At 42.1% G+C, this 24,443-nt stretch overlaps 1 protein-coding gene across 1 annotated transcript in view; it reads left to right on the plus strand.

Moving 5' to 3' along the window:
* The window catches only part of STK24 (serine/threonine kinase 24), a 59,600-nt gene that overhangs the window by 5,230 nt on the left and 29,927 nt on the right, over positions 1–24,443 (plus strand). Inside the window, exon 2 of the mRNA XM_072354747.1 lies at positions 6,817–7,047. Within this exon, the coding sequence (XP_072210848.1) occupies positions 6,817–7,047 (231 nt within the window). The remainder of the gene's footprint in view (positions 1–6,816; positions 7,048–24,443) is intronic.

Here is a 24,443-nt window from a genome sequence, read left to right on the forward strand (position 1 = left end):
GGTAGGAATTTCCACAGTGATGTTTCCATGTTATCGATAAAGAACCAAAGCTTTTGTATTTTGAGCCCCAAATGCATTTTCCTTAAAAGCAGATGAAAGTGGTTGTGCAATGGATGAGGAATACTTTTATGATAAGCTGAGTTTAGGCAACTTCTCCCCGCTTCAGAAATGCTTAAAGCATGTTCCAGTCTAATTAGAAAGCAGAGTAATGGAGTTGAACTGTCAGATGTCAGCATTGGTAAGGTCACTGTGATGCATGTGATTGATGTTTTTATCTTCATCTCTGTTCAACATCTAAAGCCTGTGAGAGGTGCAAAGTTTTGCAGTTCCTGCTGAAGTTTCATGGTAGAATTTATGGCATCTTGGCTGTGTCTTATTTCAGTTTCCCACCAACTACAGGAAATGATCTTGTGTATTTTATCAGCTATTCATGTACCGTGTATTTATATCACTGAAAGCAAAAGCTGTGACCAGCTTCCGAGAAAGGTAAAATGCTGAGCAGTAACACTTGAGGCTTCTCTTTCCTGGAAGCAGTTCTTCCTGATGTTGTGAAACCACCGAAGGATATGATTCTATTTATTTATCTGTTATTTTCTTGTTGATTTCTTAAAAAATTATTGTTAAACTCCTTAGAGTTGGAAGGGACCTTTAAGGCCATCTAGTCCAACTTCCCTGCAGTGAACAAGGATGCCCACAGCTAGACGAGGTTGCTCAGAGCCCCATTCAGCCTGGCCTTGAATGTCTCCAGGGATGGGGCCTCCACCACAACTCTGGCAACCTACACCAGTGCCTCACCACTCTTACTGTGAAATACTTTTTCCACATAACCAGCCTAAATCTCCCCTTCTTTAGCTTGAAACCATATCCCCTTGTTCTGTCAGCACAGACCCTGCGAGAGAGTCTGTCCCCTTCCTTCTTTTAGCCTCCCTTCAGGTACTGAAAGGCCGCTATCAGGTCATCTTGCAGCCTTCTCTTCTCTAGGCTGAACAGTCCCAGCTCTCTCAGCCTGTACTTGTAGAAGATGTGTTCCATCCCTTAGATCATTTTTGTAGCCTTCCTCTGGATGTGCTCCAACAGGTCTATGTCTCTCCTGTACTGAGAACTCCATATCTAGATGCAGTGTTCCAGGTGAGGCCTCGTCAGCACAGAGTAGAGGGCAGGATTACCTTCCTTGCCCTGCTGGCTATGCCGCTTTTGATGCAGCACAGGATATGGTTGGCTTTCTGGGCTGTGAGGGCACAGTGTTGGTTCATGTTCAGCTTGACATTCAGCAGTACCACCAGGCCTTTTTTAGCAAGGCAGTGCTCAATCCTTACATCTCCCAGCTTGTATTGGTAGGGGGAGTTGCCCTGATGCAGGTATAAGACCTTGCACTTGGATTTGTTGAACCTCATGAGGTTTTCTTGGGCAAATACAAATATATCTCTTTGACTGTCAGTTCTGCAGCTGACTCTGCGAGGATAAAAGCAAAAAGTCAACACTGCTTGATATTGATATGTGCTGAGGTGATTTAGTTTGGAAAGACTGTGAATGGCACTTCGGGAAAACTTTTGTATGGCTGCTTTTGAAATGGAAAGCTGTGTGAAGGGGGACCTGGCGTGTTCCAGCTGTGTACTGTGAGTGGCTTTCTGACTTGGAGTTCCCCTCTTAATTGTGAAAAGTACCTGCCTGAGCTTGTCTACTAGATTGGCTTGTTGGTCTTTGTGGACATTAATTTAATGTAAGCAATGTACCACAACAGTGTCTCTTGGAAAGAAACTCATGTCTTTGCACACTATTTTTTGTGGCTGAAAATAGAGATGATATATTTTTGTTTGGACAACATTGTTGCTCACGTTAAACGCTGTTTTGCCATTCGGAAAGAAGTAATGGATATGCTATGTTGCTTCTATTTCTATGCAGAAGTGCTAAAACACTCCAGGCTGCTCTTTCTTCCTATCAGTCAGTGAGACGAGGCTAATTAATGGCACAGTTCAGACCAACTAGACCTTGCAAAGAGGAGATTCCGTATGAAAAATCCAAGGTACGAAAGACTGAAGCACAAATTCAAGCATTTTTTGTCCAGCAGCTATTCCAACTCATAAACCTCAGTGAGTTGGCACAGGATAGAACCTCACTCTTCTGTGCATCTGTTGTGATGCTCGCATTTGTAGGAAGTTGATTGTAGGAGGAAACTGGGAAAATAATTCCTAAAGTGGCAGTGACCTTAAAATCTTCCTGTCTGACTTCACAAGTTCTTAACTTTGTACTATAACATACGCTGGCTGTGCTATAAACTGTCATTTGTTTTTTGGAGGTCTGACTTGGATGCAGCTGCTTTCAGAATGCATCAGCTGGATGCAGTCCATCTGGTCTAGTGCTTTGTCTTTGGTGGTGTTATGAGTTGATGTCTAAGAAAAAAGGTGTAGGAATGTGGTAATTTGCAGTGCTTCCAAGGCATACTTCCACAAATTAAGGTAAATTTTACTGCTCAAGTATTTCCTGAGCCAGAAATTATCTTGATGAATTTCTTCTATGTCAGGTTTTATTTTGTTCCATTAGTTTCTCCAGTCCTTAATGGTTTTATAGGGTTCGCTGTCTGCAACATCATATTACAGCGTCTGTTTCAGTTTATCTGCATTTATATAAACAAGGCTCAAAACATTGTTTTTTTATCTCCAAATGTGGTAGCAGTGGCAGTAATCATCAGCAGTCACAAGGCAGTTCACCATGTGGTACCTGATATTCACCAGAGATCTCTGAACCTGCCCGAGCATTTTGGGCTTGGGCTCAATAGGGAGTGAAGGTTGGACTGATGAATTGGAAGTTGACTTGGCAAGATGAAAAGTGTACAGAAGAAGTACTGAAAGATCATTGTCTGTTTCAATAGAGCAGGCATAGAGAAATCAGATCTGCAATTGAAATCAGTTACTCAAATAATCAGAGAACTTGAACATGGAGATGGCTTGGGATTCTTGCAGGTTAAAGAGAAAAATAGTTTTGTTCATCCCATTTATGCCATAACCAGGTAAGTAAGCCTTCATAAAAAGACATTATAAATGAGAATGGGAATGAAATCATAGAACTGTAGAATCCTTAAAGTTGGAAAGGACCCTTAAAGGTCATCTTGTCCCACTCCCTTGCAGTCAACAAGGATGTGCGTAGCTAGATTAGGTTGCTCAGAGCCTTGTCCAGCCTGATCTTGCTTCTGTCTCCAGGGATGGGGCATCCATTACCACTCTGGACTTCCAGTACCTCATCACCCTTATTGTGAAAAACTTCTTCCTTATATCCAGTCTAAATCTCCCCTCTCTTAGCTTGAAACCATTTCCCCTCGTCACAAAAGACCCTGCTAAAGAGTCTGTCCTCTTCCTTCTTATAGCCCCCCTTTAGGTGCTGAAAGGCTGCTATCAGAAAGGGACTCTGTTAAAGCTTTGTCTTAGGTAGAATGGTTATGAATAAAGGTAGAAGTGTGTACGTGTTCTAAGAAAGTTGAATTTTGATAACATTTTCTATTGGGCTTCAGGAGTAGTTTGTTCGGATGAGAATTCAAGACTCTAATGAGGTTCAATAAGGCCAAGTGCAGGGTGCTGTGCTTGGGTTGGGGTAATCCCAGGTGTTTATACAAACTGGGGAAAGATCTCTTTGAGAGCAGCCCTGCAGAGAAGCACTTGGGGGTCCTGGTGGATGAGAAGCTGGACACGAGCCAGCAGTGTGTGCTCGCAGCCTGGAAGGCCAACTGTGATCTGGGCTGCATTAAAAAAGGGGTGGCCAGCAGGGAGAGGGAGGTGATTGTCCCCCTCTACTCAGCTCTTGTGAGGCCCCATCTGCTGTACTGTGCACAGGCCTGGGGCCACCAGTGCAGGAAGGATGTGGAGCTCTTGGAGTGGGTCCAGAAGAGAACCACTAAGATGATCAGAGGGTTGGAGGAAACCTTTCCTATGAGGAAAGGTTGAGAGAACTGGACTTGTTTAGCTTGGAGAAGAGAAGGCTTCAGGGAAACATCATTGTGGCCTTCCCACACTTGAAGGGAGCATATAAACAGGAGAGGGAATGGCTGTTTATGAGTGTGCAGTGATAGGACAAGGGGGAATGGTCTTAAACTGAGACAGGGGAGGTTTAGGTTAGATATTAGGAGGAAGTTTTTCCACACAGAGAGTGGTGAAGCACTGGAACAGGTTGCCCAAGGAGGCTGTGGATGCTCCATCCCTGGTGGCATTCAAGGCTGGATGTGGCTCTGGGCAGCCTGGTCTTGTGATTGGTGACCCTGCACATAGCAGGGTGTTTAAGAGTGTGAGAAGCCATATAACACACCGTCCTAACTAACGTATGGGCATTGGATTTTCTGTAATCATTAGATATAGATGTACCTTTTTTTTTGTTCTTTGTTCTACTGCAGAATGGATAGTGTGGCATACTTGGAAAGAAGTGTTGTAGTGGCAGTGCTTAGCTCCTTGCCAAACAAGATGACTAACTTGATCCTTTTGGAGCAGATGTTGCAGTCGTGTTCTGTGGTTTCTCACTGTATTCAGTCTGCTCAGTTGTGTTGAGGTTCTTAGATCAGTTCCCTTCATTTTGTATTATAACATTAGTAGAAAAATGCAATGTGAAAACTTTTGCAGCAGAGTCAGCAAAAAGAAGTGACTGTATCTATAGAAAGCGCTTTTCTCTTTTCAGTCATATGGAGAGACTATTTGTAAAGCTATTTGTATATTTTGGCTGTTGGAAGTCTTTGCAGAAACAAAACAAAAATTGGCTAGAATCCTTCCCAGCTGTTATCTTGGGGGAATGAATGGGAATTGGCCACTCGTGTAATTGCAAATTCAAGCAGCTCATTATATATCTGGAGGCCTGATCTGTCCATTTCTGAAATAGAGCAGATTATTAAAGAGAGACCAACGGGTAGTTTTCCATGCAGACAAACCGCCAGTAGATTACAGCTCTGCCTTCAAGCACTTGATCTCCTGGGAAGAAAATGTGGACCTTCTCAGAGACAGGATAGAGAGATTTCTTTGTACAGCTGCTGCCTCCCGTGGCTCAGAACAAAGTTCAGGAGCGGTAACTTTTAAGGTTTAAAATTAAGATACGTGTTTACAAAAGGTCTGATTTGGGAAGGAAAAGGGTTTTTGATAATAGATCTTTTCGCCAGGCATGTAGGTTGTGTGGATGAACTGAGTGTGCAGAGATCCCTGTGTCCATCTCAACCCAAGTTTTAACACAGTATGTATGAAAAGGCAGACCAAGAATTGTTTTCCATAAGAGAAAGTATTTGATGCAAGCACTGGGATTTTTGTGTAAATGACTTATTCAGAGACATGTCTGTTTTGAATATTGGTAAAGGAGCATTCTGTGGCACATGAGGAGAACTGCTTCAGTACGAACTGATTTAATGCTCAGTTTTGTGGTTTCTTGGAGGTTGAAGTGCTGGTCGGTGTCACCATGGGGTTAGCTGGTAACTGTGTGCTGGAAATTGTGCTCTGGTTTGGTTTCCAGGCGGGAGACAGATGAGCGTATTATGTATGTAGGATGTCATAGTATATAATTCTCATTACATTGAAATTCAAGCTCGTTTCGGTGGAAGCAAATTGAATATATAGCTCTATTGGGTCACAAAAGCCCATGTCTTTCTGTTTGTTTCCTTAAGCTGACTTTGGTAGGAAGGTCACAAAGATGCTTTGGGGGGAACTTCTTGGGGCCACTGAAGTCTCACAGCATGCACTGATAAGTGACTTTTGAAGGAGTGATCTCACTGGCCATCTGTTCCTGGAATCATCTTCTGAAAACCGTGATGTCTTGCAGCTTAAAGTATTAGATGTTGTAGTATACTTATACTTTTTCATAGAATCATAGAATCACAAGGTTGGAATAGACTTATAAGATCATTTAGTCCAACCATCCTCCCATTACTGCTGCTACCACAAGCCATAAACACCTAGAGATAGAATCCAGGCTGCTTCGCAAACTCCCTGCTTTATATCTGGACTGGAACAGTCAAAGCTCTCTGGTCCTCAAAAGCCCTTATTCAGATGTTAAAGTTGTGTGATTTACAGCTTTACCTGCACTAAAACATCTTCTTGGTGATCTCCTTCTTGGGGTTGTAAGGACCAGTTCTGCAACCTTTGAGATAGAAGCAGAAATAGACGTTAAGTGTAGGTGAGAGGTGCATCATAAGCTAAATTTAATTGCTGAAGAGGATTATGTTGTCTCAGTGCTTGTCTGTGGTAACTTATAAACTTTTATTGCCCCATTCTTCTGCAAAGTTTGTCTAAGTAGTACAAACCATTTGGCTTAACACTTATGTAGGCATTACTGATCTTTTTTCTCCTATGAACCTAGTCAGTGCACTGAAGAGTAGGAACAAAATCCATATAGGAGGAGGTATGTGAAAAATTCAAGGGAGTAAGGCAGCATTCTGGGAAAGAAGCAATTTAAGGAGCAAGGAACGGCAGAAAACAAAACAACCCACGTTATTTTGTATTTCATCCACATTAATTTTAATAGAAACCAGATCTTTGTGAGGGTCTTTCATTCTCAGTTCCTAGGTGCAGTTTATCAGCAAAGAAAAATGAATTGAGGCAATAGCATCTTCTTCTGCTAGATAGGAGAAATCCTGGTTACAGGGACTGTGACAAATTTGTACTTTATATACAGGGAAGCATAAATGTTGCAATATGTGCACGTAGGGGAGGTAGGAAGAACACATTAATTATAGAGATAGAAAAAGGGTAGCTGGATAAATAGGACTCTGTACAGTTTGAAGGGTGTGCAGCCTTTAAAAATGTCAGATTTCATTTTAACGTTATAAATGCTGAGTAGTTTTTCTCTTATTTTTAACAGACTCTGAAGGCAGATCCAGAAGAACTGTTTACAAAACTGGAGAAAATTGGTAAGGGCTCTTTTGGTGAAGTTTTTAAAGGAATTGACAATCGGACTCAGAAAGTGGTTGCTATAAAAATCATTGACCTAGAAGAAGCAGAAGATGAAATAGAAGACATCCAACAGGAAATCACAGTGCTGAGTCAGTGTGACAGTCCCTATGTAACTAAATATTACGGATCCTATTTAAAGGTAAGATGCTCACTCGCATTTGATGGTCATTTGATTTTTACCAGTAATTCTTTCCCACCTTATCCAGTCGTGCTTATCTTCAAGGGCAAAGTTTCAGTCAAACCTCAGCTGAAGAAGTGTCTATTTTTACTCTTTCAGTTCTAAAGAAGGAATGTGTTACTGTATTTTTGTGACATGTGGAAGAACTTAATGGGAAAAAATGTGTGTCTTGCTGTCTCTGCACAAAAGGAATTAATATAAATCACATTAATTTGTTAAGCTCTTTCTAAGTAACATATATAGATTCTCCAAATGTTAGGTGAATGTAACATTAACAGTTGGTCACTTTCAGAAAACTAAACCTAAATCTGCATTTTTGTTGTCAGAACATTAAAAGTGATGCAGAATCAGCTGTTTTGCAGTTTTTGTCAAGGTCTGATTAGTAACAAAACGTACGTTGATTTTCCAAAGAGACTGAACCTTGTCTTGATCAGAATTATTTTAAAGTAGTCAATCTATGAGCATTAGCCAACAGTACATTAGCTGTAAGTGAAGCTAATGGAAGGGTTTTGCATTAGTTGCTTTTTGGATCTGCTTCCCTTCCCTTCCCTGAAATCCCCATGAGAAATTTAGATTTCAGGCTTCAGTTTTAAGTGTACCAGATATAAATCTGTTTGTTTGTTTATTTAATTGGCTGGATAGAATGGCTTGTTACCTCTAGCAGGCATGGAAAGTATTTGGAATTTTTTTGTACTATATCTCTTTGTCCCTTATTTGGGCAGCTCTTTATTTTCTGGCAATTAAATGACAAGCTGGGTGAGAGGTTGTACACTTGAAAGGGTTGGAGGTAGGAGTAGGCAGAAAATACTTCTAAACTATCTTTCAGTTTCTATTTTTTGGAAACATTCTACCTCATCAGCAAAAATATGAAGGTTCTGAAGGCTGACCCCTTCTTAGCTCTGGATTTTATCTTAATGCTGGAGATGTGTAACTGAAGGGCAGACAGGGAGTCCTTTCCTCTTGTGCTCTGAACCAGTTTGCTTGGACAGCTCATCACTGAAGGCACTGTAAATGGTTTTGTAACCCAATACCTTGTCACCAGTACCGCCCTTAAGTTATGTGTCCTTTAGATCTCAGACGCATCGTGTTGTGGTTTAACCTCAGTTAACGCACGGCTAACTTCCCACCAATAGTGCGGGGAAGAGAATCAGAAAGGAAAAATGTTATTATATCTCGTGGGCTGAGATAAGAAGAGCTGAACAGGTAAAGCAAAAGCCACGTGCACAAGCAAAAGAATTCAATTTCTGCTTTCCATTGATGGGCAAACATCAAGCCATTTCCATGGGAGCAGAGCTCATCACACATAATGGTCTCTTGGTAAGTCAGTCATCCTGAGCATCCTCCCCTTCCTCTTTACTCTAGCTCTTATTGTTGATCAGGGTGTTGTGTGGTATAGAATATCCCTTTGGCCAGCTGAGATGAGCCATACCCTCCCTGCACCTTGTGTACCCCCAGGCTGCCTGGAAGGGTAGCACAAGAAGCAGAAAAGACTTTGGCACTGCATAAACAATGCTGAGCATCAACTGAAGCATTTGATGTGTGTTCAGCACTACTTTCGTCATATATCCAAAACAACACCATGCAAACTGCTTTGAAAAAAATTAACTCTATCCCTGCCAAAACAGGGGCACATCAGGAGGCACACAATTCAGAATAGTATATTGGATACATGTGCCATTATAGCTTTTATAGCTTCTTTTGGAATTTCTCAGCCTAGGTTTCATAGTAAAATATGTCTTGTAAGGAATGGCAGAAGTGGGATTAGTCTCCCTACTTCAGATCTTTTGTAGGAGAAAAAGCAAAATGTTAGAGGATACGTGACATAGAATGCAAGAAAAATAGAAGTTCGATGCTACTAGATAGATTTTACAAGGGATAGTAGTGATGTGGCTGAGAGTCTGCTGTTTGATTTTTGATGAGCAAATGTCAACATATGGTGAAGACAGTGGGGTATCTGTTTTTTTTGCAAAGTGAAGGAGGGAGGAGAGTGTAGGGCATGTTAGCGTGATAGGTGTTGGCTGGAAGGAACTTTTGTGAGTAATACTTGTGCTTGTTCTTGTGAAGAGGACAAATCCTTGTGCCTTCAGTGTCCCTTCAGTCAAGTGCAGCAATCTGATTTTTCCATCTTGATGTGTCGGTTTTCTAAGATGCTGCACTAACGCTGGCTGTATTTAGATTCAGCTACTCCTAGAAGAAAGCATATCTTTCTTGTACATACCTTCAACCCTGTACATCTCATAATGCTAATTCAGTATCTCACTTCTTTCTGAATTTATATGGTTTTGCAAGGCGTTTTGCACCACAGAATTTATGGTCTTCAAAACAAAAATCCCCTTTTTGCTGTTAAAAATTAATATGTGGTAATTAGATGATGTTGATGTGATAGAATCTTCAAAAGGAAACGTTATGCAATGAGCTTATTAAGGAGATCTATTATTGAATAGTAATAATGTGTTATATTAGTGTAGATAAAACTTAATAAGTATTAATGTTTAAATTAATTGATTCATAATCTAGGCTGGGAATCTTGGTGGTTTATTTGTTGCATATCTTTGTTGCCTTTGCAAGTTAAGATTGTTGTATTGAGGGAACTGAATCTGACCATCTTTTAACTCTCTGTTTCTGATAATGTGATATCCATCGCCAGAAATGTTCTGTATTTCTATATTTCATGTCTTGAGTGATAAGGAGGCATTATTTCTTCCATGGCTGCGCATTTTAGCACTAATTATGAGAAAGATGCTATTTTTTTCTTCCTTGCAGATTGAGATACTTTGACGGGATCACGTAGGGAAATGTTACGATCTTAGGGTGTGCTGCCATACTGTCCAGCACTGCATTAATTACTCTCTAAAGCCCATGCAGTATGATGAGTACTGGCCACGTATCTGCTGGATCATTCTCACCTGGGACTCTGCGGACTATTTCACGTCCCTTTCTAGAAGAAACTCACAGAACTGTGGAAAACCTGTTCTCACATCCATTAAAACGTTTGACAGATTTTCAGAGGTGTTCTGTATTTTCACCAAGGGTGGTTAAAGAACAACGCCCTGAAAATCTATTTTTGAAGATTCCATAGGTTGCCAAAATATTTAGGTATTTGTTTGGTTCAGCTGGGAGAAATTGTTCTTGTATTGTTCTTCCTTGTGTTAGCCCACACCTGCTTCGGTTAAGCTGCATGAAGTTTTAGAAAGGTTCTACAGAGCAGCTGTACTTGCCTGAGACCTCTTTCTCTTGTTGTGTAATTGTTGAATTAGTTGGAACAGAAATATCACAGAAATATAACCATCAGATGGATTCTGATTTAGGTTTTCGCTATGAATATAAGCTAACGTGAGGGACGTGTCTTTGTCAGAAACCCCAGCATCTTTACCTAAAAGAGAAATGCACGGGCTCCTTGCTAAGGCCTCATTTTAAGGACAGTATATTCATGTTCTCATTGGGTTAGGACAAAAGTTTTTTGTCTGCCACAGGAGGTAGTAAATAATTAGGTTGTTGCTCTCTGAGCTGATTACAACAGCATGGTTTATATGGGTGTGTATATTTAGAGGGACTGACTTCCACCTTTGTCACAGTGTGTTAAAAACCTGTATCAATAATAGACTTCATAGGCGGTGGCTCCATTCTCTTTTGTGGAAACCATATCTACTCATTGATGTCTTTCAAATGAGAGGTTTGTCTCTTCTTGCAGCGTTCCAGTATTTAAAAGAGGATTGCAAAAAGGGGGGAAACCAACTTCTTACATGGGTAGATAGTCATAGAACAAGGGGGGATAGTTCTAAGCTCAAGGAGGGATGGTTTAGTTTGGATGTCAGGGGAAGTTCTTCACAAAGAGAGTGGTGAGGTGCTGGAACAGGGTGCACAGAGAGGCTGTGGATGCCCCGTCCCTGGAGATGTTCAAGGCCAGGTTGGATGGGGCCCTGGGCAGCCTGGCCTAGTGCCAGATGTGGAGATTGGTGGCCCTGCCTGTGCCAGTGGGCTTGGGACTTGGTAATCCTTGGGGTCCCTTCCAACCCAAGACATTCTATGGTTCTGTTTGTGATCTGATTTAAATGTCCCATGGACAGAAGTATAGCACTTTTTTGATCCTTGTATAATTGATTTATGAAACCTCTGAGACTGTTGCTTTCTTTAGATGTTAGGTAACAGCACCCACTGCCTTCTTTGTAATGGAAGGAGGTTTCTCTGTGTTTCTTTGTCTCTTTATTGTGTAAAATAATACTCTCCAAGCTTGTTTGCTGTTTCTCCTGAGTTTTGCTGTACTGTACTTTTTGAAGAGTACTGCTGTTAATTCAGAATCTTTCTCTGTCTAGGACCCTGGCAACGCGGCCTTCTGCATCTTACTCTGTTTTACCCATTTTTCAGTAGCTTAGGTTTGGTTCTAAAGTTATTTTCCTTGTCCAATTTTAAACTGCGTTGTTTGGAATCTGATTTAATTCCAAGGGAGAGATGCCTCACTAATAACTCTCCTTCAGTTTTGTTAGTAACTTATATTGCTGCTTTATTATAAAAGTTCAATGTAATTTCATATTTGTTTTGTATACTTGTTTAGAAATACATAAGAATTGCTTTGTCTTATTTTTTCTTTAGTTCCATAATATGTATTAATAATAAAGAAGCAAACAACAGTGTCTCCAAGCTCGTGGGTTTCTACCCCTCAGATGTTTATTTCTAGCATAATGGTTCGAACTTCTTGACCCAGTGAAGACCAGAGTTCTGGCAATTTCCCCCCCTTTCTGTAAGATAAAGAATGCTTAAAATATATATAAAAATCTAGAGAAAGAGCTGACATTAAGGATAGCTGTTGATAGTTTTTATTTTGGTATTTATAGCTGTATCAATAGTTATTTATTTGTCTGGGATTTGTAGCTCTAAGTCAAGCTGTTGTTCATATATGTGCTGCAGGAAAATAGAAAAGAATTTATGGTTAAACATTATGAATGACACAATATAGCCTCCTGGAAACAAAACATGCTGCTTCCTGTGAAATCTGATCAATGGGGCTCTGCAGAACAACTCCCTCATGTAAATGAAGTCTAGAAAGAAATCTGTTTTCTTGAAAAACAGTGATTCTGAAAGTAATAAGCAGTTGATTTTAGGCTCTCAGGTGAACGTGAGCTCTGTAAGGAATGCTGTGGCTGTGGCTGAAGCAAAGCAAATCACGTACTGTTTGGAGCCTTGGTGTAGATGGCATCATTGAGGCCATTCCTGGAATAGCAACGGCCAGTTTGATGTGGCTGGAAAACTGGAATGCATTCAGTAAAAGGCTTCATGAATAGGTTGAGTTTGGAATGCCTCTTGATTTTGTTTATCTAAGGAAAGATTGGAAGTGACTTTGTCTGTATAGATGGAAGCTTTTCATTGTTTAAGTACTAATCATTCAATGCTTTCTGATCTCTTGTGCCAAAATAGAACCGTAGAGTCATTAAGGTTGGAAAAGACCACTAAGATCATCTAATCCACCCGTCACCACCATACCCACTAACCAGGTCCCTCATTGCCACATTTTCATCTTTCTTGAACACCTCCAGGAGCAGTGACTCCATCACCTCCCTGAGCAGCCTCTAACAGTGCATCACCACTCTTTTTGACAAGAATTTTTTCCTCATGTCCATGGGTGTCCAAGATGTCATGGGTGATTGGTTGAGCAAAGCTAATTCTACCTAGTAATGATGCATATTTTTTAAAGGGAGGGTAGCATAAAGAAGTGTGAGGTGGATTTTACATCACTTGTAGTTATTTTTACATTCATACTTTCAGAACTTAGAAATCAAAGCTTTCACGCTTTATGCAACTCAAGGACACTACAGTGGGTATGTTGGGCATTCTTGCCACAGCAATCTAGACAATGTAATTTTGAATGTGTTTATATGTGGCCTCAGTATGTTTTAGGCCAACATCCTTTGGCTTTATAGCTTTAACTGTTTTCTCTTACACTTATAAGCATCTTTGAACTCATGTGACCTTAAATACATGCTGTGGGTCAGAAATTACTATAGTCAAAATGTAAGGAACTTGATGCACTGTGATCTTGCAGAGAGCAGGCAGCCTGTGACAGGTAACATCCTGCTTGTCAGGGTGGGAGAATAGTGTGGGGGTTACCTCCTTAGATGTAGGACTGTGGAATCCACAGCACTGGGGTGTGTCAGTAGTTTCTTGATGTCTGTTGCTTGTGTTGTGAGCCTTTTGGAAACCACACTCTCTGAATTAGATTAGGGGATTAGGCTCACAAATAAGTAAGTTTTAAAAGTGAGCTGTAACTGCATCTCTCATTTCTCGTGTTCCAGTTTCAGCAGCACTGTCATTACTGCGTTTTGTGAGGGGTTAAGGAGACTGTGCCTTCTCTGTTCCTTTAACCAAAGCCTGATGGAATTGTCTTATCCTGTAGGAATGCCTACAGCTGTGACTGCATTCTTTCTCCTCTCTTAATGGAGCAGTGTGTGGAACAGAATAAGACACTACGTTCAGTAAGGCAGTTCCTATAAAGGTATGCCTGCTTTCCTTTTGAAGCCCCTCATAAGCCTTCAGTTCTCTCTAGGCAGCAGCAGCCTTGCAGAGGTGTCTGTCTTCATTTGCTTTAAGTGAGAAGCTGGCATCTGAGTGGACAACCTGAAAGAGGCAACAAGAATTTCTGAGGTGGTTTTGCTGGGCTTCAAGGCCTAGTTGGATTGCCAGATTAAAGAAAAGTTGAATGCTTCCATTAGTGCAGCCCATAAAGGTAATAAATAAGAGCAAAGCAAAAGTGTACAGAAGAACTTGTAAACTGTCTCTATCTCAAGTGGTTTTGCTGTGATGCCCTGTTTTCATTCTTAATATAGTTAGGTCCCTTCTTATTTCAGAGATGATTACACTGCAACTCGAAACCTTTGTTGTCCATAGCCATTACTGCTTGTGTGTTTGCCTGTAGCCTTTTGCTGTACTCCTTGAGGAGAAAGGAGTTGTTCATTTGCCTTTATTCATAGATAATGTTTTTAATTCTAGCTTTTTGTTCCACTGTTTCCCTTTAGCAGTCCAAGAGATTCTTAACCAGTTTCTGATATCTGTATTAGATTTATCAGTGTAATTAGTTCTTAATTGTTTCCCTTTCACGGGTAAATAATCCTTACTGAACAAACATATCAAGATTGGAAGCATCACTGATCTATCTTGGGAAAACTGAAGGTTTATAATTAACTGTATTTAGAATTATCTGACATTTAGATGCTCAACCATGTCATGCAGTTCTGATCTTGTTCTAAATCAGTTTTTAAAAGCTCAGTGAAAAAGACTGTTTCTTGGAAGTAACATATCTGTGTTCTTGCTGTGAAGCCTTTGAAAGTTGCCTCTGTGATGCTTTGACTCCTGGCTTCTATGTGCTGTGAAATAATCCTGTGCGTAGTTTCACACCTTGCTTCCTGTTTTCAGTTCGATCTCAAACAGGCAGCAACAGCATCTCGTCCCCCATCCTGCTTTACGGAATTCTGCCACCGTACTTGGGTGTGTTGGCTGCAGAATGACTTGGTTCATGTGAGAAACTACTTTTCCAGTGAATTCTTTTCATTCCTTCCAAAGACAAGCCATCTTTCCAAAAAAGCAGACCCCAGTGCTCACAGATTAACCAGTTAAGCAGAAATTGGTGGCGGAGTGAGGGACCATGCTTTCTGGTGACAGTGTGTTACAAGAAGTCTACTATTTAGTTTGGTTGTACTTATGATGTAGTATTGTTTGTTAACAGTATATAATATTGTTTGACATATGTCCTTTAATGCTGTATGTTGCTGTAGGCCTGTGAGGTGTTGGAAAAGAGCAGATGAGTGTGGCAACACAGTTGAAGCCTTTTCCAGCTGCTGCTGAGGGGGAAAATCCAACTCTACCTTGTGACTTGCTTGCTTGTCCTAGCACCACGGCCCATTTAAACTTCCAGTGTGCTCTTACATAACTATTATTTTTGTGATGTATCTTTAACATTAGGTAGATTTCATTACTCAGTTCATTTTCTTATATTTGGGCACTTACATAATTCTTGTGATCAATTGAATTCTAGCTCTTCATTTGAAAAGTTGGTTAGACACAAAATATATATTGAACTTCTAAATATATACTGAAGTTCTAAACGTCGATCTAAATGTTTATTAAACTTGTAGAGGAGAGTTCCACGGTGGATAGGTGCGGGAGTGGGATTGTGGAACTCAGAGATGACTTAATGTGAGTTAACAACTGAGTACAACTTTATCATGGCACAAACAACCCTTTATACCCCCCCAAAACAACCTTTTATACCCCCCAACTGCAGTCGTGGCATAATACAACTGGATAACCCAGACACAGCACAACAAATGATTGGCTGCCTTCCACCCCAACTAAACGGTTTAACAGTATCCTGACACCATGACAAGTCAGGACCCTGGCCTCCTGGTCCCCGCCCCTCTGCCTCACTAAGCCTTCTCACAAGGTCGTTATGTCCTTGAAGCCCTCACGTCCTCCCTGTTCTCTCAGCCAACTCCCACCAGATAGGTTTGTGTGGTGAACTAGCTCTCATTAAAAGAACAGTGTTGGAGCCCATATTTTTGACTAAGTTCTTTGTCTTTTTTCCCCCATCTTTTTTTACTATACTGCAAAATGTTTAAGTGACTACATAACAGTTGGGATAAAAAATCACTTCTTGGAGATACTGAGGCTTTCTCCTTCTCTCTTTTTTTTTTTTTTTTTAAATAGTTCCTTGAGACAGCAATTTGTAGGAGGGCAATGAAAACAGAGAGGGCGAAGGCTGAATGGAAATGAGGGATGGAAACAGAAGGTGTTTGTAGCAGTAGTAAGAGATCAGGAGTGGAGTTTGGAAGAAGGACAGGCCTGTGAAGATTATGTGAAAAAACAGTAGGAAATGAGAACGATGTGAACCCATGAGTTAAAGGGAAAAGGTTAGTGAAGACTTACAGGCTGCAGAGCAGTTGTGTGAAAGTTGGGAGTTGTGTATACAGATGGTAAAAAGGGCTAAATGGTGGCGTGGACTGATATCCGTGCAAAGGAGAAGTAAACTTGAGTCATACCTTTCATTCTGAATTTAATTTGACATAATGGTAAAGAGGAAGAAATGTAAGCATTACAGCAGTTGTATTTTGTCAGTGGAGGTGAAAGGGTTCTTGCGCCTCATTTATTAGAAGTTTGTCTCTGGTCTAGAACAGGGAGTAATTTATAAAAGCTGAGTGTAATTAACATGAACTGTTCCAGAGAAATAGGTTTAAGATATTGAGGTGCAAGTAGGGTGATGTCTTGGTGGAAAAAAAAAGGTACTAATTTCTGTGTTAATTGGATGCCAAATTCACTTGATAGTTCTGCTTTTGTTATAGTATAATTCATCTGGAAAATGAGTTCTGTAAACTACTGCTGATTTACCTTGGCTTTCAATTTCTTATTTTGTGACTTCATGGAGTTTATGAATAACCATTTGGTGCACTTATCAGTAAAATTCAACTGCATAGAGAGCTTTGATTAGGTTACCTTTTTGTTTCGTGCATTCTTGGTGAATAGAAGAAATGTTGGGCTTGCAGTATAATTGTGTTGCTCACTCGTTATTCTTTGACTGCTTCTTTAGATGGAATTTCTGGATCTGCTGCAGGTTGGAATTAGTTCTTTCCCATGAAGCATGGCCTGGATAGACATGATTATAAAGTAGTTCTTTATTTGATGGACAGGGAGGAGGGGAATCACTAACTGCCACCCCCATTAGGTGACAAAAAAGCTTACCTTCACCTTATGGTTGTAAGTGACATGATCTTTTTAATTTTCCATCCCGTTATTTGCAGAGAGAGAAACTGGCCTTAAATCAGTGAGAAATGGAAGACTATGGACTTGTGTTCACTTAGTGTCCCAAATAAATGAGTACCCACTCCTTCAGAACATGAAATGCATGTAGTTCTTTAATTGCTGTATAAGTTTCTTGTGGTTAATAGCTAGGAACTGGTTTTGCAGCCAATACAAGAAATGTATGTGTCTGCTTTTGCTATAACATATTCTAATAGAAGAGTTATAAACCAAGGTTGTCCATTAGCTTAGAGCTTTGGGAAGCCATGTGCTTAATATGACATGTCTAGGCTTGTGACAACTGAGCTGAAAGGGTTCTCTTGTGTGATGAAGGGGTGTGTGTCCAGGAACTGTGCCAAAGGGCCTGAGAATGTGGGCAGTGTTAGAGATGACTCAGGCTAAGGAAAACACAGGGCTGGTGGCTCCAGCATGTTGGGATGCAAACACAAGTCTGATGAATGTTCTGCAGAAAGATTCTTTGATGGGTGCTATGACAGAACTTGCATTACTGCATTAGTGTTTTTGTTGTTCCCCCCCCCTCTCCCAGCAAGTGCTCTGCAAGCTCCGTCACAAGTAGTCTGTGACAAAAAGAATGCATTTAAGGATTAACTGTATACTGCTGAAGTAATTGCAAGAGGTAATGGTTGGAAGGTGGCTGCTGTATTCGGTTGTGGAATGCATTGACCGGTGCACGTATTTAGGAATGAAAGCATGTTTTTCCCTGTGACCTGAAAAAGAAATTTCAGTGTGTTGGAAAAAGCTTCCAAAGACAAGTATTTTTTTTACACATCTGTACATGCATAATAATGTACACTGAGGATGTTCTGCTGAGTCTGAAAAATCTCGTTGCCTGTGTTTTTCATGGAGCACATGATGGCCAAACTGGAATGAGCAGCTTGTCTCTCCTTAGCCTCTGTTCTGCATTGCCTACCTGGCAGATGCTTTTTTTTTTCCCCCTCAGTTTTTTGTTTTTTTTTTTCCTTTGTGGTTGAACGTTAGATGGCTGACAAACCTTGATTAAAGGACATAAATGCGCCACATGCAAAACCACAATGATTTCTTTGATTGCAGGGACCTTTTGGCCAGCTTGCATAAGGACTTGTGTTTAGAAGAGAACCTTTGGGCTCATCTGTATCTCCCTCCCCTCAAAGGGATGGCAGCCCGAGGACAGCTAGCATTCATCCTGACGCCAAGAGACTTCAAAGGAGGTAAGCGCCTCAGAAATGCTCCCCAGACAAAATGCACTCACCAGTCCTGCACCCCAGTTGGTAATATTCTTCAGTGCAGCATTACCATCTCCTAAAAGTTTTTGATCTTACTCCTTCATGAAAATCTTTTGAGAGCTCTGTAAGGCCTTATCAGCTCGTTGCAGTCCTCATGGAGATTCACATCTCTGGCAGTAACCCCTGTACTTTTGCTTAAGAATATGCCCTTAATATGAGGCAAAAGGTGCTAGCTACACTTCCTGGCTTTGTGCTCGGACATACGCTCCCCTCCATCCCTTGGTTTGTCTTTCATATTTTGGATGAGACTTAAAACTTGAACTTCTCTCAATTCATGTTTCTTTAAGATAAAAGGGGAAAAAAAACATGCTTGCTCTTCACAGTTTTAAAGTTCCCTTTTTTCTTTCTCTTTTTTTTTTTTTTTTTAAATTATTTTTAAAGTGGATCTCTTTTTATATCCAGCTAATTTCTGCCCAACTCTTTGTATGTTTAGGTTTTTAGAGAGTATTATCTCAGAAACTGCATTTAATTCACCTGGAGGGCAATATTCAGGAATCTTTTTGTCCTGTCAGAGATGTCACCGAGATGCAGCACAGCTGTTTGTATCTCCTAAGTGCCTATAGAATAATTACTCAGTAGAAAGATAAATTAAGAACAAGCAGGAAGGAAAAAACATATTAACTTACTTATAAAATGAAAGCAGAGCTCTCAGGGGCGATTTCAGACTCTTCCCAAACTCTTTTTAGGTCAGTCATAGGAAAGCTGAGCTATAGATCTTTTTCTTGTTCTTATTACAGTGAACATATAAAACCCACTAAGAACGTATCTAAAAACACAGGGAAGGATTTTCTTGCCTTTTTTTTTTTTTTTTTTCCTCCCCACTATGAGAATATTTGAAAGTAGACCAGTAGTAAATATTAATTATATGCTTGCCGAGCAGATTTTTTTCTAGGGGTGTGGATTTGGAGAGGATTCAGTTGACAGTGGGTGCTCTCAGACCACATAAGCTATCTCTGTTCCTAAGTCCTGTATGACTTAGGAATGACTCCTGTATGAAGTCCTGTATACTTAGGTACCCTGGGTAACAACTTTTGCCTTATTTTTCCTTCTATGATTTCACTGTGGGTTTTGTTGTTTTTTTTCTTTTTCTTTTTTCTTACTATTAGATTGCCTTTATAAAACCTAGGCAAGAGCTTTCTGGCTACTTTGATGGTGGCCACGTTGCTTGTCTTCTTATTGGGCTCTATTATGTGAAAGTAAAGCTCCTGTAGATTGTAGCTTAAATATGTAAAAGGACATCTTATAATATACCAGCTAATTCCCTTCCAAAGTTATTTATGTTCAGATTTACCTATGAATATTATGATCAACTTGTAGCTCCTCCAGGCTTAAAATGAGTGTTGATTGGTTAAATTGGCTTGATTTTTTTTTTTTTTTCTTTTTTTCTTTGAATGTTCAACAACTTTCTTGCTATTTTTTGTTGCTATTTTATATCTTCGGTGCTTTTTTTTTTTTTTTTTTTTTTTTTTTCCTTTTCCAAATGCTGCAATTTCTGTTACAGTAGTCAACTGTCAAAGTTTCATATGTACATACCTAATGTACGATGCTATTCAACTGTAGCAATTTTGATTTATTTCATAATAAATTTCATTTATGTATCCCTTCATTTGCTATTGAATGAGGCAAAATATTCAAATAGTTTTCAAATTATAAAAATAATAAAATTAAATGAATAAAACTGGAAATCTTTTTTGGGGGGAAATATTCTACTATTTCTGTTTATCTCTGCAAGGTATTACCGCATGAGCCCCAATAAGAACAGCACACAGAAGCTAGTGTAAAGCTTAGCAAGTTCATTCTGTACCTGTGGAACAAATTAAAGAGGATCACAGATGTATTTTAATTTTATTGAGTAGTTGCTATCTCCTGAGATTAAATCATAAGGAAACAGGAACAGTTTTTATTTCTTCCATTAGAGTATCCTTCTAGAATCAGAGAAAAAATGTATTTTGGCTTTATTCTATAGAGTTAAGAGCTGCTAGACTGCTTTGTAGTCTGTTGGCGGATGTGCATTATAATAAAAAGGGACCCAGCAATAAATGGAAAATGATGTATTATTTGGAGTCCCTGGAATTCATGGAATACTGAAATTAATTTCAAAAGTAAATCTAGATGCTCCTTTATCAGTATTTTCTGGAGGGAATAGATTTCTAAAGCAATATTATTTCTCTTCAAAGCCTTCCAAATTGATAGTAAAATTCAATCATTCATTGAAGAGCAGAAATTGATTTTAACTGTATTATTTAATAGTATACAAGATTATGTACTTCAGCATGACAGTATTTTCACATCTAATTTCTTGATGAATACTTATCTTCAGCTGAATTTCATAAAAATCTTATCTTGCTGTTTTCATAGCTTAAAACATGGAAGCAAGAACTTAAACTCCAAGCTTAAAGGTGGCTAACTCAGAAAAGCGGTTGGCATTTCAGTTGCTCTTCACATTTTTGAGAGCACTGGGCAGTACGTAAAGACGCTGATTTAAAAAGACATGGACAATTAGTGTTGACAGGATAGTTGGGGGAGGAGTGAGAGGGCAATTATCCAGTGGTTATCTTTGATGTCTGTGGCGATCCTTGTGTCATTATCCCCGTTCTCTCATGAAATTCTTTTGTTCTTATGAGCCAACTTCTAATGTTTTGCAGTGCCATCTGACATTCGGGTTCTTTAGGCAATGTTGTCCGTAGGTGATACGACAAGTCGTGATAGCCGGTTGTTGAATTGTTTCCTTTTTAAATGAAATCCAACAACATAGACAAGCAACGTTCCCTTTGATAAGACTACACACCAACCTGTAAAAGCTTGTTGTGATGTGAGGTGTAATTAGATGGAAGAACATGAGCGGGGGGGAAATTTGAGTGAGGGATTAAGTGAGTGTTGGAGCTCAGTATGCTTCATAGGGAGCATGGGAATGATGGTGGAGTTCTTTATTCTGCAGTGAGGCTGGAGAACTTTCTGTTCACCAGATGTGCAAGAAAAGCAAGGGCACGTACTACCGTGTTTAGGAACCAGCTGTGTTGTCTTAGGAACGTGGTGTGAATAGGCACTGAAAGATTGTTGTCTGGTTTTGTCTTCTGTAGAGACATGTCAAAAGCCTGCAAAGAAGGAAGTGTATAGGTCCCTACTTAAGAGCGGTTGTACAGTGATGGACCGTGGGTCTTGTGCGGTAGAACTGAATTGTCCCCTCGCAGTGGGGAGAAGTGGGTTGTTATCCCTTGTGCTGGGTAGCCCAGCTTTGGGCCCAGTGCTCCAGCTGTGGCCTCCTCAAGGCTGAGCAGAGGGCGGGATAACCGCCCTTGACCTGCGGGTCGCACCTGGCGTCACGCAGCCCAAGACAGCGTCCAGCAAGTCAGCCCAGGTTCCTTGCAGGTTCAGCCTGGTGTCCTGCAGGACTCCTGGTTGTGCTCCAGCTGGCTGACCCCAGCTGTAGCACGGCCCGGGGACGTTCGTCCCCAGGAGCAGAGATTTGCCGTTGCCTTCTCTGAAGCCCGTGGGGCTCCTGTCTGGAATGCAACAGTGCCAGCAGTGGCGTGGCAGCAGGAAAAAGGGGAGGGAGCATCAAGGATGGGGAAGCGTCAACAGCTGTGCTGTTATCAATACCAACGCTCTGTTTTTAAGTTTTTTTCTATGTTTTATTTTTTGCGGTCTATTTTCTATTTGAGGTAGAATTGGACGGAGATGACAAGGGTCCGTTGGGGCCAGTGTGTGTCCCAGGTGCTGCCTGGCCCCAGCCTCATCAGCTGCCCCACTCTTCTATTGCTGCCGGCGGGGTGGCCTCTTCTTTGATGGCGCTGAGGCCTGTGAGTCGCCGGCCTTCCTCTTTGGGGCTCGCCGGGTCCCCTCAGGTGGGCTGGTGCCAGAGGGCCCTGCCACAGGCTCTCCTGGCTCCTCCTGAGGCGCTGCCTGCTCTACGGGGACAGTTGCAGGGCTGCGGTGTGGGCGACTGGGATGCCCATGAAACTCTTCTGTTGCCCTGCCCGGCATTTCGTCCCTGTTAGAGCTGGCAGGGCTGCTGGAGGGTGCTGAGCCAGGGACAGGCGCCTCCTCTCGTGTGGCAGCTCTGGGCCCAGCAGCAGGGGGGACGTTGAGGCCCAGCAAACGGCGAGCCACCTGGCTGCACCTGTGCTCCGCGAAGGCGATGAAGTGCCTTACGAAGGTCACCGTGTGGCCGTGCAGGTCAGGATCCAGCATTTCTGTCAGGATCCCCTCTGCCAGGCCAACGAGGAGCAGGGCCCAGGTGACACTGTCTGTCAGTATGTTTGCTTGTGGCTCCTCGGTGCCCAGGATGCGGTGCAGGTTGTGGCGCAGCCAGGAACGCAGGGGCCGCAGCAGGGCCGGGTGCTCCCTGAAGAGGGAAGCCCAGGTGGCAGGGGAGAGGCTGCCCACAGGATGCGTGGGCACTGCAGGCCATGGCCGGGCTGCCAGGTGGACCGCAGGTCTCCGTGTAGCAGCGGATGCCTGTGCAGCTGGTCTGACCTCCACCTCCTTGTAGATGTTGTCCGCTTGCACGGAGTGAATGATGGTCTTCACATCCCGTTTGCAGAGCGGGCACTGGGGCCTGGTGCTCGTCCACCGCTGGATGCAGCGGAAGCAGAACTGGTGGCAGCAAGGCATGGCGTATGCTGCGCTGTCCCAGTTCTCCAGGCACACGGGGCAGCGGGTCTCTAACTCTGCCTCCATCCTCCCACCGGTTGCGGTGGGCCAGGGGGAGCGGGAGATGGCAACGCGCTCCCCAGCACTAATGCTACAGCAGCAGGTGTCACGCTGGAAGAGGACAAGAGACATTAAGTCAGACTCCGGCCTGGGAAGGGTCCCTCAAGTTGTCCCCCCCCGCTGCCAGTCTGTGTGCCGCCTACCTACCTATGCTGCTGCACACGCCTCTCTAGGATGTCCCGTCCGCCTGCTCCCGGCAGGCTCGGGTAAAGAACAAATGGTTCTGAGAAGGCCGCTGGGAGCTGTGCTAACAGCACCCAGAGCGCTTTCCAGCACCAAAGCTCGCCCTGTCCACACTCCAGTCCTCGCACACACGCTCGGTCGGAGGCCAGGCACGAACTGCTGGGCTGAGCTGCTGCACCCGCATCAAAGCCTGCATGGACTATGGGGTCACAGTCCGTTGCCTGGTGATGTCTCAAACCAGGGCTTGGCCAGGCTGCTGGGCGTCGCCTTCTTTTGACCTTCGCTTGGGTACATCACTGCCCGTCTCACAGCGATGCCACGGTCCACTGCTGGGTCGTCACAACGAGCCCTGCTCACCCGCAGCACGTGCTCCAGCCCCTGCTCGAGTTTCTGGGCTTTTCCCAGTGCCGCTGCCCTCTCCCTTCCCCACATCTCATGTGCTTGGCGTTGGTGTTTCATACCAAAGCGGGGCCTCAGCCGCATCATCCCATGATCCCCATCAAGGTCTCCCTGGCCATTACACACGTGCACAAGCATGGATGGCAAGTTGTATTCAATAAAAGTTCACGTTTGTCTCTGATAGTTGGACGTGATGATCTTAGTGGTCTTTTCTGTCGCTAATGATTCTGTGATTTAGCACGTCATGGACTTTGAGTGTCCTCTGTTTTCATGCACGTAACGTTCTTTTGTGATTGGTAATTTCTGTCTTTTGTCGCATCCACTTCATTTGTCAAAAGAGTTATTAATCCCACCGATTTATCCAGTGGTTATCTTTGATGTCTGTGGCGATCCTTGTGTCACTATCCCCGTTCTCTCATGAAATTCTTTTGTTCTTATGAGCCAACTTCTAATGTTTTGCAGTGCCATCTGACATTTGGGTTCTTTAGGCATTGTTGTCTGTAGGTAATACGACAAGTAGTGGTTGCCGGTTGTTGAATTGTTTCCTTTTTAAATGAAATCCGACGACATAGACAAGCAACGTTCCCTTTGATAAGACTATACACCAACCTGTAAAAGCTTGTGTTGTGATGTGAGGTGGAATTAGATGGAAGAACATGAGCGGGGGGGAAATTTGAGTGAGGGATTAAGTGAGTGTTGGAGCTCAGTATGCTTCATAGGGAGCATGGGAATGATGGTGGAGTTCTTTATTCTGCAGTGAGGCTGGAGAACTTTCTGTTCACCAGATGTGCAAGAAAAGCAAGGGCACGTACTACCGTGTTTAGGAACCAGCTGTGTTGTCTTAGGAACGTGGTGTGAATAGTGTAATCGGGTTATCTAGATTTATCCGTGATAGAGGCTGCTGCCCCTAGACGGGGAGAAATGAACAAAAACAACGGCAGCAATCTAAGGAAAGAACTTATTTTACTAAATACGAGACACAATATGATACAATATAAC

This window comes from Excalfactoria chinensis, chromosome 1 (assembly GCF_039878825.1).
Source record: "Excalfactoria chinensis isolate bCotChi1 chromosome 1, bCotChi1.hap2, whole genome shotgun sequence".
Taxonomy (NCBI): domain Eukaryota; kingdom Metazoa; phylum Chordata; class Aves; order Galliformes; family Phasianidae; genus Excalfactoria; species Excalfactoria chinensis.